General features: G+C 38.6%; 1 protein-coding gene across 1 annotated transcript in view; it reads left to right on the top strand.

The window, feature by feature from the left end:
- Positions 1–20195, top strand: part of LOC306868564 (nuclear pore complex protein Nup160-like) — a 62019-nt gene that overhangs the window by 29166 nt on the left and 12658 nt on the right. Inside the window, exons 13-25 of the mRNA XM_079414811.1 lie at positions 8700–8799; positions 8942–9107; positions 9185–9309; positions 12414–12574; positions 14151–14287; positions 15607–15677; positions 15806–15965; positions 16298–16367; positions 17361–17459; positions 18585–18707; positions 18798–18893; positions 19809–19903; positions 19981–20077. Of these exons, the coding sequence (XP_079270937.1) occupies positions 8700–8799; positions 8942–9107; positions 9185–9309; positions 12414–12574; positions 14151–14287; positions 15607–15677; positions 15806–15965; positions 16298–16367; positions 17361–17459; positions 18585–18707; positions 18798–18893; positions 19809–19903; positions 19981–20077 (1500 nt within the window). The remainder of the gene's footprint in view (positions 1–8699; positions 8800–8941; positions 9108–9184; positions 9310–12413; positions 12575–14150; positions 14288–15606; positions 15678–15805; positions 15966–16297; positions 16368–17360; positions 17460–18584; positions 18708–18797; positions 18894–19808; positions 19904–19980; positions 20078–20195) is intronic.

The following is a 20195-nucleotide window of genomic DNA, read 5'->3' as shown; positions in this document are numbered from 1 at the left end:
CACCAGACCCCACAGCAGAGGAAAAACTACCCCACCCCATCACTCATTCAACTCCCAGACTACATAAGACAATAAGACACCCAGGTTAGGCCCGTTTTCCCTGCCTCTATTGGATCCCCCCCGCGGAGGCACCGATGCATCGAAGACCCCCACACCAGGGCCGGGCCCAAGCGCATGCACCAACCCATGCTCCCGGCGGCACACCAACCAGGACCCAAGCCCCCCAGGCCCAGCCGTAACCCCAACCGGGAGGCAGAGCGCCCCCAGAACCCCAAGCCCCCCCCGGACCAACCCCGGAATAGTGCAGCCGCCAGGCCGGCAACCTACGTCCGCCGGCACAGGCATCCCCAGTAGCGCCGCATGCAGCCGCCAGAAAAACAGCACCCAAGAGTCACCAATACCCCATCCAGGCCAAGATCGCAGCCCCAGCGCCGAACCACCCAAGAAACCCACCCCCAGGGAACTCCCAGATGCCCCAAGCCCATATGGCCACCCCAACCGCAAAAACCACAGCCGGACAGAATCAGGACCCCCACTCACACTAGGTGATGGAGCTGATCAAAGGAGTCCAGAGAGATTGATCTAATGTGGCAGCAGAAGCTGTGTCAAGACTAATATAATCCCACAAATGATTTCTATATTGGTTGATATTAAGATTATTTTTATTTTTCCAGTTCATGAGGACAGTCTTCTTAGCAATGCATAGGGCAGTGAAAGCCATGTGGATTGTGTTACCTTCTGTAGTGACACCATCTAGGTCGCCCAACAAGCAGACTGAAGGAGAGGCTGGAATAGAGCATTTAAGACACTTTGATAAATCTTCACAAATCCTGTACCAGTACCTCTGAACAGGTGGACAGAACCATAGAGCGTGGATGTAATTGTCAGGTGTATTGCCTTGACAGTGTGAGCAGTTGTTAGAAGCTGTAAGACCCATCCTGAACATCCGATGATCTGTGTAGTGCACTCTATGCAGGATTTTGTATTGTATTAATTGTAAACCAGGATTTCTAATCAGTTCAAAGGTTTTTAAACATATCTGAGACCAGAAATTATGGTCCCAGTTTACTGCTAGATCTGCCTCCCATTTTGCAATAGGAAGTGATACTGATTCATCTATTTTGGAAAGTGTCCTGTATATTTTAGACATTAATTTGGGGGTTTTGAGATTAAGAAAATCTGCCACACTTGGTGGTATTTGTAATTTGATATGATTAGATTTAAATTTCCCTTTTACAATAGATTTAATTTGTTGATATTCTAAAAATCTGTTTTTGTTAATCCCATATTGTTTAACTAATTTGTCAAAGGGAATAAAGTCTGTCCCTTCTAATATATGTTCCAGGTATTTAATACCTTTACAACTCCAATCTGTGAGGTTCATCATATTATTGTTTAGTAATATGTCAGGATTGTTCCAGATGGGGGTACGTTTGCATGGGATTAGTGAAGACTCAGTCATTTTTAGAAACTCCCACCATGCTGTCAGAGAAGAGCTGATACTGATGCTTTTGAAGCATACGTGTCGTTTGATGATCAAGCTAATGAATGGCAGATCCGAAATCTCTATATTATTGCATAATGCCTGTTCTACATCTAGCCAAGGCTCATCTAAGAGGGTGTGTTTTAACCACCCTGAAATGTGTTGAAGCCTGTTGGCTAAGAAATAGTGGTGAAAGTTAGGTAGATCTAGTCCTCCTTTATCCTTGGTCTTTTGTAGCGTTTTTAAGCTAATACGCGGGGGTTTACCTTTCCAAAGGAATTTAGAGATGGAGGAGTCCAGAGATCTAAACCAGTCAGGTGATGGTTTGCTCGGGATCATTGCAAATAAATAATTAATTCTTGGCAAAACCATCATTTTTATTGAGGCGACTCTTCCCATGAGTGATATGGGTAGAGACTTCCATCTGGTTAGATCATCTTCTACCGTCTTTAAAAGTGGGATGTGGTTTAATTTAATCAAATCTGTCAGCCTAGGAGAAACATTAATACCTAAATATTTAATATTTCCAGATTGCAGTGGAGTGGAGGAATTCTGGAAGGAGCAATTAATTGGAAGAACTGTTGATTTTAACCAGTTTATTGAATAATCTGAGACTCTTGAGAAAGAGTTTATTAATGTAATTACCTCAGAGAAAGTGGTTTGTGAATGCTGAAGAAAAAGTAACACATCATCTGCGTAAAGACTAACTTTATGTTCTACATTCTTGCATTTAATGCCTTTAATCACTGTAGCCTGTCTAATTGCTGCTGCTAGTGGTTCAATAAAAACTGCAAACAGTGAGGGGGAGAGGGGGCATCCCTGCCTGGTGCCCCTCTTAAGATAGAAGCTAGAGGATGTTTGGCCATTTGTCCTGACACATGCTGTTGGAGAGTTATATAATATTTTTAACCAGTTTATGAAAGAGTTTCCAAAACCAAATTTGTGTAAAGTTGCAAATAGAAAATTCCAGTTAACCCTATCAAAAGCTTTTTCTGCATCTAGAGACAATATTGTAATTTGAAGGTTTCTATTGCATGAATAGTCTATCAAGTTAAGTAACCTATGTGTATTTGTTGAGGAGTGCCTCCCTTTTATGAAACCAGTTTGGTCGGAATGAATTATGAGAGGGGTTATCTTCTCTATTCTTTTTGAGATAGCTTTGCAGATTATTTTAGTGTCCACATTAATAAGGGATATTGGACGATAGCTGGTAGGCAATACAGGGTCTTTGCCTGGTTTTAGCAAGAGACTAATGTTGGCAGAATTCATATTTGGTGGAAGTCTACCATTTTCCTTGGTTTCCTGCAACATTCTGTAGAATGTTGGTGACAGAATTACCCAGAATTCTTTATAGAATTCTGCTGGAAAGCCATCTGGACCTGGAGCCTTTTTATTGGGCATACTGTTCAAGGCTTCCTGAAGTTCATCTGATGTCAGTGGAGAATCCAATGTCATCGCTTGATTTTCTGATAATTTCGGAAGAGTTATATTGTCAAGAAATTGGTCAATTTCGTCTTTAGATGGGTTTATCTGTGGAGAATATAAAGATTTGTAAAAGTCCCTGAAAGTGTTGTTTATTCTTTCAGGGTCATATACTGTATCCCCAGTTAAATCTTTAACAGCACATATAGTTGTTTTTTCTTTATTTATTTTTAACTGGTTCGCTAGGAATTGACCTGATTTGTTACCATATTCAAATTCTTGCCAGCGAAGTCTTTGTGCTAAGAATTGGGTTTTTTTATTAATAATTTCATTTAATTCTAGTTTTGCTTTACGTATTTTTTTCAGCATTTCCTGTTCCTGGGAGGATACGTAGGCTTCTTCTAAAGTTTTTATAGTTTCTTCTAATTCCTGAATATATTTATTTTCTCTTTTCTTTTTATGCGATGAGAATGAGATTATTCTACCTCTCATCACAGCTTTGCCTGCTTCCCAGAGAACAGATGCTGATGTTCCAGGCAGGTCATTATAGTCTAAATATAAAGCCCACTCTTCTTTAAAATATTTAATAAAATCATCGTCTTTAAGCAATGATGTATTGAATCTCCAGTTATTACTTGGTGGAGTGGCCTTCTTATTTACTAGAGTTAAAGAAACAGCAGCATGATCGCTGACAGCTATAGGGTTTATCTCTGTGTCTGAAATGTCACTCAGCAGAGAGCTGCTGACTAGGAAATAATCCAGACGAGAGTAAGAGTGATGGACATGTGAGAAGAAAGTATATTCCCTACGGTTGGGGTGAAAAGAACGCCATGCATCGCAAAGTCCATAGTCGCTCATGTACTGTTTAACTATATTTGTGGATTCCCAATTGCGCTGAGTTCCAGCTGTACTCAGCCTGTCTATTTCTTTATTTAGTCCAAAGTTGAGGTCTCCCCCAAGAACAAATGCGCAATCTAGGTGTTCAGAGAGTGCGGTAAAAAAACCGTGAAAAAAAGAGGGGTCATCAACATTTGGACCATATATACTAACAATACATAACTTTTTGTCAAATATAGATAATTTAATGATTAGAAATCTACCTTCTGGATCTATAACTGTGTTGAGTACTGTGAAATTAACATTTTTATGTATTAAAATTGCTACCCCCCTTTGCCTAGAGTTATAGCAGGCTGAGAACACATTAGGAAACTCAGTTGTTTTAAGTTGATCTGTAGCTGTGGCAGATCTATGAGTCTCTTGTAATAAAACAACGTCTGCCTGTAGTTTTTTAAGCTGGTTAAATATTTTTAACCTCTTTTCTCTGGAGCCAGCTCCATTCACATTCCATGTGACAAACCTCAGTGCGCCCATAGATGTGTGTGTGTAGCTAATGCTGTTCGCTGCGTGTGATGCTCAAATGAATAAGATATGAGCGGGCGTACGCGCTTGTATGCGAGTATGTCCTTCATGTCTGTGTGCGCTGTAAGGTCGGAGTGGTTGCGTTGACGCTGAATGTATATGTACATGGTCGTGCCGTGCAGATGTGTGATATAGGGTGTTGTGTGTGTGTATGTGTAGTAAAGCAGGTGATCGGTGCAGTGAAAGGAGTTAGAAGTAAGAAAGATATACAAAGAAGCAAGCAGAGAGGGATGCAAGTAAAAACTTGAAAGAAACAAAAACATTGCAACAACATTTAAACGCTGCGGAGACTGACGGTATCGTGTTTGTTATGATATCATATTAAATTAGCGAATTGACATAAATAGTTAGAGGTAAATGGAAGAACAAGCGAGGAAAGAGGAAAGAAAAAAAAAGAAAAATATAACGGATTCTTATCTGGAGTGGTGTTAATATAACCACGGAGTGGTACTGAGGTTACGGTAAAGCTGCCCGTCCACGTAGAGCCGGTCCACGGCGATGACAGCTCGGGAGCCCTTTTGGATAAGACTGCGTCGGATTGGGAACAGAATTTTGCGTCGCTCCAGGATTTCTTTGGGGAACTGGTCGTTTACGCTGAAGTCGGTTCCTTTCAGCTCCCTGCCGCGACTCTTCACCTGCTCTTTCTGCTTGAAGTATCCAAATTTGGCCACAATAGGACGCGGCCTCGGGGCTCCAGGTTTCTTCGCTCCCATCCGATGGACTCTTTCGAAGCAGATGTTTTCCACGGTGTCTTCCGGAAGTTTCAGGTATGTCTTGATAAAGGTTTTAACCGTAGTTTCTACGTCCTCTTCGGCAGATTCCGAGATGCCCGAAAACACCAGGTTATCTCTCATGCTACGGGCCTGGAGATCGATAATAGTCTCTTTTATTTTTTTATTTTCTTCACTTATACGGGTCACATTCTCAGTTAGAGACTTGACCGAGTCCCGTAGTGATGCGTTTTCAGCAGCAAGTGTTTCCACCTGCTGCTGGCTGAATTCCAGTGATTCCCTCAGGGATTTGAATTCACGGTGCAGGATCTCGACCAGGGACAACCTCGCGTCGAAGCTGGATAACCGCTTGTCGATTGAATCCAGGATGTCGGTAAAGCTTTTACCTGTCGGCGATGTTGTTTCAGGCGAGTCTGTCGGGCGACTTCTTTTGGAAGACGGCGTCTCGCTTTTGGCTGGGGAACATGCATTTTGGTTTTTCTTCATGACTATAACGTCGAAGCACCAGTCGATGTATTCCTGAAGAGTTTCCAAATTTTCCTCGTTGTCCTCGCTGTACGCACGTACTTAACCTACACGCATGAAAATAATTAAAGCGCATATACTGTGTGAACTGCATAGCATATAATTATTTAATTAAATCATAGCGTTTGTGAATTCACAATTATGCTTAATTATGATTTTTAAATGGGTTTAATATATCATGCAGCCTTGGAAAATAGTCTACAAATGATTTTTATGGATTCTCGTCCGTGAAATGCGCCACTTCCGGTATTTTGCCGGTTAGTCGAGGCAAGCAAAATGAAGTCGACGATTTTTAAAAATCGACTATTCGACTAAATTCGACGAATTGCGACAGCCCTACAAATTTGAAATGAAATTTTTTTTTATAAAGTAAGCAAGCGTGTTCCGCGTTTTATTGTCATGTGTTCATGAGATGTATTGCCTGAGGGAAGAAACTGTTCCTGTGTCTGGTCGTTCTGGTGCTCAGAGCTCTGTAGCGTCGACCAGACGGTAACAGTTCAAAGAGGGAGTGTGCTGGATGTGAGGGGTCCAGAGTGATTTTACCAGCCCTTTTACTCACTCTGGATAAGTACAGCTCTTGGAGAGTGGGGAGGGTTGTACCAATGATTCGCTCAGCAGTCCGGACTACCCTCCGTAGTCTTCTGAGGTCAGATTTGGTAGCTGAGCTGAACCAGACAGTTATTGAGGTGCAGAGGATGGATTCGATGATGGCGGAGTAGAACTGTTTCAGTAAGTCCTGTGGCAAGTTGAACTTCCTCAGCTGGCGAAGAAAGTACAACCTCTGCTGGGCCTTTTTCACAATAGAGTCAATGTGAATATCCCACTTCAGGTCCTGAGAGATGGTGGTGCCCAGGAATCTGAATGACTCCACTGCAGTCACAGTGCTGTTCATGATGGTGAGTGGGGGGAGAGCAGGGGGGTTTCTCCTGAAGTCCACTATCATCTCCACAGTTTTGAGCGTGTTAAGCTCCAGGTTGTTGAGACTGCACCAGACAGCCAGCTGCTCAACTTCCTGTCTGTAAGCAGACTCATCACCGTCCTGGATGAGGCCGATCAGTGTGGTGTCGTCTGCAAACTTCAGGAGCTTGACAGAGGGGTCTTTAGATGTGCAGTCGTTGGTGTAGAGGGAGAAGAGCAGTGGGGAGAGAACGCAGCCCTGAGGAGCTCCAGTGCTGATGGTACGAGTGCTGGATGTGAATTTACCAAGCTTTACTAACTGCTGTCTGTTTGTCAGGAAGCTATTGATCTTCTGACAGACGGAGGTGGGGACGGAGAGCTGAGACAGTTTATTCTGAAGGGTGTCCGGGATGATGGTGTTACAAGCAGAGCTGAAGTCCACAAACAGGATCCTCGCATAAGTCTCTGGTCTGTCCAGATGCTGCAGGATGAAGTGCAGTCCCATATTGACAGCATCATCCACAGACCTGTTTGCTCTGTAGGAAAACTGCAGGGGGTCCAGTGATGTCCTTCAGATAAGCCAAAACCAGTCTTTCAAATGATTTCATGGCCACAGATGTTAGAGTCACAGGTCTGTAGTCATTAAGTCCAGTAATTTTGGGTTTCTTTGGGACGGGGATGATGGTGGAGCATTTGAAGCATGAGGGGACTTCACACAGCTCCAGTGATCTGTTGAAGATCTGTGTGAACATGGGGGCCAGCTGATCAGCACAGGTTTTTAGGCAGGCTGGCGACACACCGCCTGGGCCTGGTGCTTTCCTTCTTTTGTTCTTTCAGAAGACCTGGCACACATCATCTTCACTGATTTGAATTGTAGATGTGGGGGAGAGAGGGGTAGCTGGAGGTGTTAATGGTTGTGTGGAGAGATGTTCAGGGCGGGTGTGGGGTGTTTTTTCAAACCTTCAGTAAAAGACATTCAAATTGTCTGCCAGTTGTTGATTCTCCAGAGTGCTGGGGGATGGTGACTTGTAACTGGTGATATCCTTCATACCTTTCCACACTGAAGCAGGATCACTGGAAGATAATTTGTTCCTGAGCTTGTCAGAATAATTCCTCTTTGCCTCTGATCTCCTTTTCCAGTGTGTATTTGGCCTCTTTATACAAGACTTTATGCCCATTTCTGTAAGCATCTTCTTTGGCCTGACGGAGCTGTCTGAGTTTTGCAGTGAACTGTGGTTTGTCATTGGTGTAGGTTAGATGAGTCCTGGTAGGAATGCACATATCCTCACAGAAACTGATATGTGCATTGCTACCAGGATTCATTTAACTTACAACGACAAACCATGGTTCACTGCAAAACATAGACAGCTCCGTCAGGCCAAAGAAGATGCTTACAGAAAGGGGGATAAAGTCTTGTAAGTAAAGTCTTATAAGTACATTAGCATGTAGATTTCAAATATTGTTCAGTTATGTAAGCATTGCATTGAAAATATGGAATGAAAGTGATAAAATAACAAAGAACCTTGTCTATTCTGGACCATGAGTGGCGTGACACAACTAAAGACAAAACTTAAACAGAAACTTTCTTCACTGGATATGGAAATCTTCAGATCAACCCGGTGCCCTGTACTACTGTTACTGCAGAAAGGCTGCTATTTTTTTTTTTTATAAGAATAAATAACTTTTTTGAGGTTTTATGACATTTGTGGAATTAAATCTTTATTATATATATATATATATATAAATAAATAAATAAATAAAAAACTAAATAAATAAATAAATAAATAAATAAATAAATAAATAAATAAATAAATAAATAAATAAATAAATAAATATATATATATATATATATATATATATATATATATATATATATATATATATATATATATATATATATATATATAAATATAAATAAAATGTCGGAAGTATGATATGTTTCATTATAGCCCTCTTATTCCATGGGTTGGCATCGTCTGAAGTCTTCTGGGAGGTTGGCATATAATCTCTTCTCAGGTCATTTCAGATCTCATGAGCTGGTGTGCATCTGTCTGTGCTGTTATGATGTGGTTATCAGCACCATCAAAATAAGTCTACTTTTCAGCTCTCACCACTCAAACAGACCAAACACCTACAGGCCAATGACAATAAATAAAAAATGTAAAATATCAGCCTTGATGAGATATCAGTCGAGCGCTAATCTTTTTACTCTGCTTTCCTAGGGCTTCGTGTCTTTCCTGTTACCCTGCTTTGCTGTCGACCATCTTTACCTGTCCTCTGATGAATACCTGTTTTCTGAAGAGGAGACACCAATTGTTGAGGGTAAGAGGGCATAAAGTCTGATCCCCTTTGCAACTTATTAATGCCATGATCTGAAGGGAAAAGACTGTTTGACCAACATGCAAGACAAGCAGCCACTGTTGACATAGTGATCGAGCAGTCATTAACGGTGGTCTTTTATTAGATTCAGATTTGAGCCGTGACGTCCTGCAGCTCGTTCAGTGTCTCCGCATGGTCAACGAGTCTCTTCCGGAGGACATGGCCTATGAGATGGACAAAGCCCTTGAGGACCTGCTGTCTCCAGAGAAAGTTTCGGAAAAAGTGCTGGATGGTCTTCTGGCCAATGACAAGTCAGTACCCCTCACATCACTGATTTAACACACTCACACTGATCAGCTTGATGTCTAAAGTGAAATATTTTCTTCAGTGGGAATGTGATTCAGGACCTTTTAAACAAACTGCAAAACATCAATAACCCCATTGTTGCAATAAACACTCTGCTGAGAGAACTGGACCTGGAGGCTGATGCAGAGACCGACACCAGAGCCACTGGTACGCCTTTATATTCACCTTTTGAAGGGTTCTGTGGTGAATGATCTTTATGTAAAGTTCTATTAATAAAAATAAGTATATATTTAAACTATATTTGTCCTTGTTACACATTATAATTACATGCAAGTAACCCTAAACCAAACCCTAATCCTGACCATATAGTAAGTACATGTAGTTAATTAATATTACTCAGTACTTAAATGTATAATTACACTGTAACAAGGACACCTAAAAATAAAGTGTAACCTATATTAAATATCAATAAATGTGTATTTTCAAAATTACAATATCAAAGGAAATAATTTGTAGGGCTGGACAATACAGCTAAAAAAATGTATCAACGATATAATGTTTTATATTGTTCGGTATCGATAATTATTGACAACTTTTTTTTAAAACAAAGAGCAATACATTATTTAATCACTTTTTTTTTTTATTTACCCAATTTATTAAGACAAACAACAAATATTAAGTTGAAAATTAATTATAAAAATGAAACGCATCTTCTTATGTTTTATATGCAGATTATATAAGTCTTAAGAACTTGCCCCCTGAGGCCACAGGAGGGCACAATGAGCAAAATAATGTAGCGCATTAAAGTTATCAATGCAATGAAATAACTTGACTATAAAAAAGTGCATAACGTGAATAAACCTCCACAAATTCATGACATGTTTTCTAAAAGTTTCAACTCTTTCAGATTTGCTTGGCTTTCTATACATCTCTTGTGTGAGATGTGAGTGCAGTGGTCCTAGTTGTCCATCTAAAAAAAAAATCCCTGAATATGCATTCTGTGTGAATGGCTTGGTTTCAGGTTTAACCTAGTCGAGAAGATCTCCGCAATGAGCTTCTATAGTTCTCTAATATTTTTAATGAATAACGCAGCAGCGGAGCATCTCGTGTGTTCACACTTGTCATGTTTGGTTAGATTAAAACGTACTCTGGAGCGATTGCTCTGTTAGTGCGGTTCATTTGAGTAAGTGTGAACGCTGCCATCCAAACCCTGGTGTGCACCAAACAAGTGGACCGAGACCATTAAAAAGATGGGCCTCATTCCGCTTCCAAACTAACTCTGGTGCGGATCGAATGAAATGTGAATGCAACATGGACCAAATATTTCTAAACAAACCAAAAACAGGAAGTAATGACAAGACGCGACATGATTTCACGACAAAACAAATTGAACCGAGGGCAAACATGGAACAACGAGGAGGTACAGTACCTTTTATGAGTTCGTAGGTGGTGAAAATAAAATCATATACATGCAACGAGCGCGCTTAGTCCAGCAGATGGCATTAGGTGTATTCGACTTAAAGCGGCACTGAGCAGACCGATCAGTGAATGGGAACATTGGGCCTCATTCATGAAACTTGCGTGAATATATGAGTGAATTCTGAGTAATTTGCACGTAAAACAGGCCTTCACGAAAACTCCTCCGGATTCACAAACGCTTCGTATACGTCTGATTTGATAGTAAAGCATGTGTATGTTTATGAATTCCAATCATTTGTAAATAGGGCGCTTGTGCACGCTCGTACACAATTAGCATAATCACTGCCTCTGAATTACAGCGTGTCCAGGAACGCAGTGGAATATTCTGGTCTACTTTCTCAGGTTTGGCTCCAGTATATTGCATAAATGCAAAAAAGACTTAATAGGTCATATGCCTAACAATAAATATTTTTTATACGTTATTATACAATAATGTGTGTCCACCAAAGAGTTTGTAGCCAGCTGAAAAAATGCTCTTCTGAAAACGACCAGCTGGTGACGCTTAAACACTTTGGTGGCACAGCTTTTTCCAGCGGAGACGCTTTGGTTGCTATGATTTGGAATATCCACTATTACTAGTATCTCATTTTTAAGAATTTTACTAAATATAAAGAAAGCAGTAGTCCGTGATATTGACTTCTCCATTGTTGTAGGCAGTCGTTGTACAAGTAGGATGGTTGGTCGCTATTTGTCCCACCCGTCCTATATTTACAGCTGGGTAAATAGTGACCGTGATGAGCGCTGCGTTTAGTTATCAACTCGGCTGCAGAAGTTCCTTAGAGGGCAAGGGCGAATGAACTTGTAAAATATTATAATGGCAGTGCATCAAAATTCAGTGTCATCGGTTTGCCAAAAAGAACACAAAGTTTTACGCACCATTTACACCTGGCAAGGAGCAGGTGTACATTTCTTTCGTACCAACTAACATTTTGAAAATACGAACATTTGAATGAATTTGAAAGTTTACGTCAGAATGGCTTTGCGAATGATTTACACACAAATTTGTTCTGCTCGTGTTTCATGAATGAGGCCCATTGATGTTATACACCCACAGCGCCGCTTTAAGTCGAACGCACCTTTTCCTCTTGTTTGGGGTGCTTGGTGAGTTCCGTCACAAAATATACGTCATTCAACCCGACAATCAGGTTGTGAATGTATCTCTATGCCTTTAGGTTCGCTGTCAGAAATGCCAGTGTAAACGCTAAGAGGACCAGTACCAAATGTGTCATTTTTGTTTTTGGTCCAGACCAAATGAACCAAACGAACCGAATTACAAGTGTGAACACGCCCTAAAATGCAATAGCGACACTTAATGATAAAGCTCCCTGACACACACACCAAACATTCGATTGCATTCAAATGCAAATTTTAAATTAAACTAATATTATTATTTTTATATTCACAGTCTCATCATCACAGGCAGGCACAGCACTCATTTCAGCATGTGTTTGTGTGTGCTGTCTGATTGCTACTCATAGCACGTGCCAAGATCGTGCGCTGTATCAAACAAATTTTTTTTCTATTGTTATCGATGGTGTACCGTCGATACCGGTGTACCCAGGCCTAATAATTAGTAGTTATGACTTCTGTCAGTCATGCAGCTCTAGGATCTAGCATACAATTTTAGTGTTTGCGATTAGTTTTTTGGAGTTTGACATGTATACAATCTGCTTTTGTTGTATGTAAACAACTGAAAGATTATTCTTTTGTGTGTTTGTTTGTTCTTTTGTCCAAAAGACAGTTGTGCAAGTTGAGAGCGAGTATTAAATGCGTGACCCTTTTTTTAATATATACACATGTTTGGACTCTTCCCCTGATCATCACTGTTGCAGGTCAGTCTCTGAGAGTGCGCATTAGCCTCTCCCAGCTCTACGGCAGCAGTGTGGCCGCTAGTCTGATCTGTCAAGCTGTGTGTCAGACCGCTATGACCCGAACACTGCTCTGCAGAGACCTGCTCATCCTGCAGCAGCTGTACCTGCGAATTGGAGATAGTGTGAGTAGACACATAATTATGACACAAACAAAATTCACTTCACACTTCAAGATATTAAAAATGCTCCATTTTGTTTTCTCATTGAATATTTACTAATACAATATTAAGAGAAATAGTCTGAATTTATCACTTTTGTCATACTCATGGCATTGTACATCTAGTGTTTGTTTTTTTTTTTTTTTTTTTTTTTTTTTTTTTTTTTTTTTTAAATCTACTTACTGTCTAGCTAGTTTTTTGAAGAAATTAAGCTGAATGGTGAAACATTTATCTAGGGCTGCCTCCTAATAGTCGACTAGAAGAGGCTTGGTCTTCCAAAATTTTATTAGTCACTTAGTCGCAGAAAAAAATAAAAATCAACAGGAAGTGGAGAAGTCACGCTGTCTGTGATGGACAGATCATTAATGGCTGGTCTATGTGGTAATATAATACATCGGGCAGGACATCCAAACGCTTGGCTATTATTCATGACCTCAAATATGGCTTATCTGAAATATGTTAGTAGCAGCAACTTTACATGGGTGCTCATTTTCTATATTAACCTAGAAAATGGTGGAGCCGGTGCGGTCACTTGCTCTTAAAATACTAAATTTTTGGTCATGCATATACGAGCAAATCATCTTTCGAATCTGTAAAGACTCTACGCTTCTTTGTGTGCATTCACAATAACAACGAAACATTGCGCTTTTGTAAAATAATGAAAGCAAACAGGATGCTTTCTGCTGTCTCGGTCTCTGTGAACTTGAGCGCGAAACTGTGTATACTTGCCTTACAACCTTGAAAAATAGGCTAAATAATATATCTATAGAGAGTGAAATGTCTACTATTAAATGAACCAATTCAAATGGAAAGCAAATATTGTCAGATTATGTAATCTGTATGAAACATGCATATATATGCGTCCTTTACTGTGGAAATCGCCGACTTCATCTCTTAAGCCGAAAACAAAAAGCACTAGTTTATCAATACGTTATTTAAATGTTAATGGAGCCTCCTCACTGTTTTTCCCTGACACATTCATAATCATTACTTCTGCGGTGTGCTGTGGCAAGCTTTATGCGTGCGCTTGAGTGCATATTAGGCTATGTAAGCAGAGGCTCATTATTATGATTTAAATTGTTTATTAATAAACATGCAAATAGCCGACTAATGCTTAAAATGAATGACTACTTGTTGATCAGAAAAATCTTCAGTCGAGGGCAGCTCTACATTAAACTAAAGTACTTTGCTAAGCAGGTTAATTAACTCATCCAAATGCACACTTTACATTAGATTAACCAGATATGTACATAACATATGGGATAAATGTAAGGATTTTTTGTCAAAAACTAAGGCTAAATCCATAAACTCTGTAAATAATCTCTGGAACTGCCTTGAGAATGTATCACGGTGCTGTTTATATGTATCCAATCTCTTGTGGACTGCTGACTTAACCTGCAGTTCCCCTAACTGAAAAGAATTTGGTAGAATTTGAATACAGTTGAGATTTTGGAAATATTTAAGTGAAACAATTATTTAAAAGCCCTGTTGACAGTCCTAGCTTCTGTACTCTTATTGATTTAATTGTTTGTTTGTGCAGCTGTTTGTTCCAGGCGGTGCTCAGTTACTGCAGCTGCAGCAGGACTTGATTCCTCGATGCTCTAGTCTGCTGTGCACATATCACCTGCTCAAACAGATGAGCCTGACGCTGTCCTCATCCGTTCCACTTGACATACTGTGAGTCCACACACCACAAAAAAAATCCAAATGCATATGTAAGCCCTGATTCTTAATGCAAATGTGTGTATACGGTAGGGCTGTAATGGTGGCAAAGTCCTTGAGCATAGAACGCAATAGAAGTTTCAGTACTATGTCAAGTTTAAGATAAACATTTGATCATATATCCCACTGTGTGATTTTAAAGGGCTGTGGGGCACGAGCAAGACAGAGCTATGTTACATGTTTTCTCCCAATAATCCAAAGCACTTTTATATTTTGTAAATGGTCAAAAAAAGGTGAATTATTTCTTAGCCATGAGCAAGACATTTGTGACCTTTGCTGACAAAATTAGTCACAATGAGCAAATTTTCAGCAAAAGATTAGTTATTTATATTTTCACGTTAACATACTCTATTAAAAGACCTTCAGAATGATGTATGATTCGTTAGAATCTGACTAAATGACTGAGCTACACCTGTTTGAAGTTGATAGTCAGCAAAGTTCTGAGAAAAATCAAGTTGAAAGTTTTCTGAAGGTTCCAAAGCAACATTGCATTGATTCCTCCACTTCTTTTCTTAATATTAATTACTATATTAATAATCACAATATAGCCATTTTTATTTTATCTTTATTAAAAATATGAACAAATGCAGAAAAACAACAATAGTAGAACAGTAAGAAACATATTGTGCCTTACTGTTTTCATTTTACATCTAAGCGAAAGCAATCAAGTAAGAAAAACAAATAATCAAATGTAAAAATAATTTCAGTGTGTTCATAACAAATAAATGATTATTAAAACTACAAAAGCAGTTCAATCAAGAGCAGCGATATTTTCTTTTATAATTAGATTAATATTAATAACAGACAGCCTATCTAGTAATTCCTACTGTTTTTTTCCCCAACAGTTCCCCAAACATTAATTTAAGACCTAACAGATTGTTTGCGTGAATGGCCTACTTAAATTCTGTGTATAGGATTATGTATATATGTGTATATATTGGGATTGGCGGAAGCGGCTTTATGTGTGCGATTCATATGGCAGTCAGCGGCAGCACGAGAAGCGACCGGAGGAAAAGGTACTCCTCTCAGAAAATGAACAAATAAAGATAATTATGACCCGTGCTCGCAAAATAAAGATAAAATTATATCAGATGCTGTGTTGCAGGGATGGTTCTATCAAACACTTTTTTACTACCCTAATATAAATCCTCCTACCTGGTGCCTTATTTGTATTGTATTTGACTTGCACTTTATTTTGGTTCATCTTTGAGTTATAAAATTGTTCCTGGGTCTATTTAAGGGTAATATTTCATGCATTATTTGTCTCTCTTTAGAAATGCTGATCTTCAGCATCTTTCTGTTTTGGAGCTGTCCGACTCCACAACTCCTACATCCAGTAGATCTGGTAAGATTAATTAATTTCGCTTTGGTAAAAAGCGTCTGCTAAATGTAATTGCCTCTATACAGCTAGTCCATGACCGCTGATGAGAATGTTGACTGTTCCTCACCGTGTTGTTTCTCTCTTGTTTTTAGTGTTGAATCCTCAAACTGTGGTGGAGTTGTTCTACCAGAATGTGGCCCGTAAAGCCATCATGTCTCAGATCTTCTCCCAGCAGGATGTGGAGGGCAATCAGGCCATGCTGCACTGGCCACAAATGATCTCCAGTGTCCTGACACTACTCTGCCAGTTTCTGTATCCTCTTGATGTTCAGCATGATACCAACATTTCAGTAGTCTGTACCAATATGAATGATTAGTATAGAAATCTAATGATTCTGATACCAAAACTATACTAAATTTCATTTATGCCTAAATTTATAATTGAATTAAGTAAAAATGTTTTTTTTAAATACATTGTTAAAGTGTAACTATAATAAGTAGTTACAACTATAATATTGTAAATATAAAGTAATTTTGACCTATATGTTCACTACTAGACACTTGATATTTTCAGCCAGTTGTTGATTGTAAAGCATCTGGGGTGTAATTCATGAGTTCAGTGTTACCCTTACATCACTTCACTAGCTGGCCCAGCAATCCCAGTTTCCTCTTTCCTGAATGCCTGATGGTAAACTGCCAGTATGCACAGCTGCAGGTGAGACACCAGTTATCACTTGTCTAATTTCCCAGAAATGATTTGCTGGATTGTATATGGTCCTGATAAAAGTAAAGGAACTATTATAATGAAGTGTAAATGTAATATAATTACAGTCTTGAGATGAGTGAATTTGTGTTCTTCGTACCAGTTAATATTTAGTCTGTGATTTGATCATGTTTTTTAATTTAGTAATTTCAGTGATTCAGTGATTTACACTACATTCTAAACCAAAATAACTACTGAGTGATTACTATTTTAAAGCAGAAGATACAATGTTTTTTAACCCTTTGTTTGCACATTGTGTAGCCTATGTATATACATGTACCTTGTTTTCATAGCCTCATATTGCATATTGTTTGGAGAACATCAGACGTAGAATTTAGTGTTTTAATGATGGATTAAGAGTCATTTATTTTTTAATTTAAATGAAAAAAGTTCCTTTGAAAAATAGAGGCAGAACTCTTTCGTGGACTTTTTAAGCTACTTAACGTCAAGCTAAATACTAACAACTTTTTCTGAAATTACACTGTTCATTGATCACTACCAATTTTAATTAGCTTGTTTGATTGGTAAATTAAAAAATTAGTTTTACAGTTACAGTACCTAAGTTTGAATATTTTTACTGCTGTCCAACTTCATCTTTTGCTCAGTTCCTGTCAGTATTGACTTCAATTGTCAAGGGTGCATTAAATATAATGCTGCATGAACATACAGTACACAGTGTAGTTTGGTTTTTCTTTTAGCGGACCACTGAATTTAACGTGACTGTACAGATGGGGTTAATATGAAGTTAAGAGTTTAGTCTTGATTTACTTATAATAATAATAATAATAATTATAATAAAAAAATAGATGAACAAACTTCTCAGCTTGATTTGAATATGCAGCTTGCAGTTACTCTACACAAAATAAAAATGATAAATAATATACTTCTAGTTACTGCCTAAAATGGTTTTTAACCTTTTTGTCACTGTGTCTTGCCTCTCTATAGGAACATGTTCGGTTAGTTGGGCCCTGGTGCCAGGTGAATGTTGGATCCTATCGTTTTGTTTTGGGCCAATGCTATGTGGCCTGCGGTGAGGGCCAAAAGGTAAGAACATCATGTTTGAGCTGCTGTAGCTGCCGCAGTTCAAGTGCCATGTGCATCATATTGTCCTCTTTACTACTAGTTAAAGCACAAAATAAACATGAATGAACCTCAGAAGGTATGTGGAAAGATACAGTACAACTTAAAGTGCATTATGTCTCATAATCAATCGGTACGTGTTTCAACCTCAGAAAGAGATCAATAAAACGGCTTGTAAACAATGTTACAGTTATCTTAGAAAAGCTGTTCAATGAGCATAGCTTGATAGTTAAGCTAGAAAAACATTAACTGGAGAAGTTTGCTAAATATATGTAATATATCATGTATTCTTTCTATTTTTGGTTAATGCTGTTTTTTATATTAAATGTTTGCTTGAATAAATCCATCATGAAAAGCCACTGTTTAAATGTTTACATTTCAGAAAAACAAATAGAAACAATTATATCATTCAAACGTTCCTATCAAAAAACTTTGCCTTATGAACAACTTTCCTGTAGCTCAAATAGTAGAGCATGGCGCTAGCAACGCCAAGGTCATGGGTTCGATTCCCAGGGAAAGCAAGAGCTGATAAAATGTAAAAACTGTAACTTGAATGCAATGTAAGTCACTTTGGATAAAAGCGTCTGCTAAATGCATAAATGTAAATGAACAGTTTAACTTTTTATACAAATCAGTTAATTTTAACCTTTATTTTATAATGTTAAGTCCATTGTTTTTGTATTTCCGTGTTACATTTGCTATATTTTCACATTTATAACCATGATTTGGTATTCCTCTTGGACCATCGTCCTCTTTTGTGCAAAGAAATAAGTTTCCTGACAGTTCTCTCCCAAGTGGTTCAGTTGTTGTCAGCATTAAGTCTGATTCAATGGGCTATGTTACACTTTTAATTGTCAAGAAATTACTTTTCTTTAAATGTATTGATTCAATATATTCACCTGTAGACCCATGCCTTTAACTTACACCAAAACCTTTTTTTATATGTGTATTATATTCTACTCATATGTGCATTGCAGAACAAAAGGATTGTTCACAAAATTCACAAAAGCAGAAAGTGTTGTGAAATCATGCCTATTTGCATGCCTAAGTTTGTTGGCCATGTGTGGATCTGTGTTTTGTGGTTTTTAGGCATTGCAGTGTTTCCAGGAAGCAGCCGCTGAGGTGGATAAAGAAGAGTTTTTAATGAAACTCACGGGTTCAGACGAAGAGACGGCCACCACAACTGCCCCACGATTACTTTATTATAACAAGGTATGCGTCTGTTAGATGGACAGACCATGTTAAAATGATGATTCAGTATCTGCATGGGGATGTAATGGTTGTAATTGTTTATTTGTTCAGGTTTTACGGTTATTGGAGGATATTGGTTTGCCAGAGCTTGTGATTAATTTGGCAACGTTGGCCATATCTGAAGCTGCCAATGATGAGAGAAGCCAGGTAACAATATTGTTTGTTTTGAGAACGATTAATTCATTACAGTAATTAAATTGTGTTTCCTGTCATTTTTTTTGTCTCAATACATAGCTACCTTTTCCCCTCAGAATGTGAATGTGGGTAAAAAAAATGATCAAATTAGATTCATATTCTTTCTAACACATTTTTTTCAATGAAAATAAGTTTTAAAGAAGAAAGAGTGGTTTTAAAGAAGAAATAAAGTCCATTAAATTTACCAACACAGACAAGGAAAACAGGGGGAAAAAATCTTATGCCATACAACTAATTAGAAGGCTTTTCAATCCTCAAATAATCACCTTTGTATATTATAATAACAGTAACTGTTGCCTATTGCAGTTTGGCAGAAATATGGAATATTAATAACATTTTCTTTTTTTTGTGTCTGCCTTTTGTAGAGTTCATTAATTCCAAGCCAAAAACACCTTATACGGAAAGCCAAGTTTAAAGAATGATGTCTCAGTAATTATGATTGCTGCTAGATGCATGAACACCCAGACATATCCCCATGATTTCATATAGTGATATATTTTGTCACAGTATAGAACCTTTCAAAATGAACTACCCCTTACCATATTTAGAAACACACAGCGTCTCCATGACAACAATACTACAGCGAGAATAAAAGTTACGCCTTCTTTCTTTGCATAAACATTTGGATGCAAATCTTCCCGCACAGTGATGTAGATTTGTGGGGCGTGTTTGAATGAGGAGTTTTAGGACAGAGTGGACGAGTCTCAACTTTTATAAAGAATATCTCTTTTGAGTTTGAGACTTTAGTCTTTGCAACTTTATGGATCTTTTGTATGCACAAACTGCTTGTAACACTCCAAAAACAAAGGAAAACTTGAAATTGTATCATATTACCCCTTTAATAAGAATGTGAAACCTGTATTGTAGGCTGCACTGTGGACTCGTATATTCAAGCATCATCTGGATCTTGGACACAACAGTCAGGCATACGAGGCCCTGACACAGAACCCTGATTCTAGCAGGTACAGTGCACTGACATCATTTCCTTCTCCACAGTTTAAAGTGAAATACGTGACCTCAGTATTGTCTGTGGTTGCAGGCAGCTGGACTGTCTCCGACAGCTGGTGGTGGTTCTGTGTGAGCGCGCTCAACTCAGGGATCTCGTCCAGTTCTCGTTTGTTAATTTACATGATGAGGTAGGTCAGAATACCCTCTCATACATGAGCCTTACAGGCATTTATTATTTCAATTGTTGAAACATACTTTTATGGGTTTAATCTCATTACATTTATCAAAGCCTCTGTAACTTTAGTA

This window comes from Barbus barbus (assembly GCF_936440315.1).
Source record: "Barbus barbus genome assembly, chromosome: 50".
Classification (NCBI taxonomy): Eukaryota; Metazoa; Chordata; class Actinopteri; order Cypriniformes; family Cyprinidae; genus Barbus; species Barbus barbus.
The sequence above is the reverse complement of the archived record's forward strand: the minus strand, read 5'-3'. Positions and strand labels throughout refer to the sequence as shown.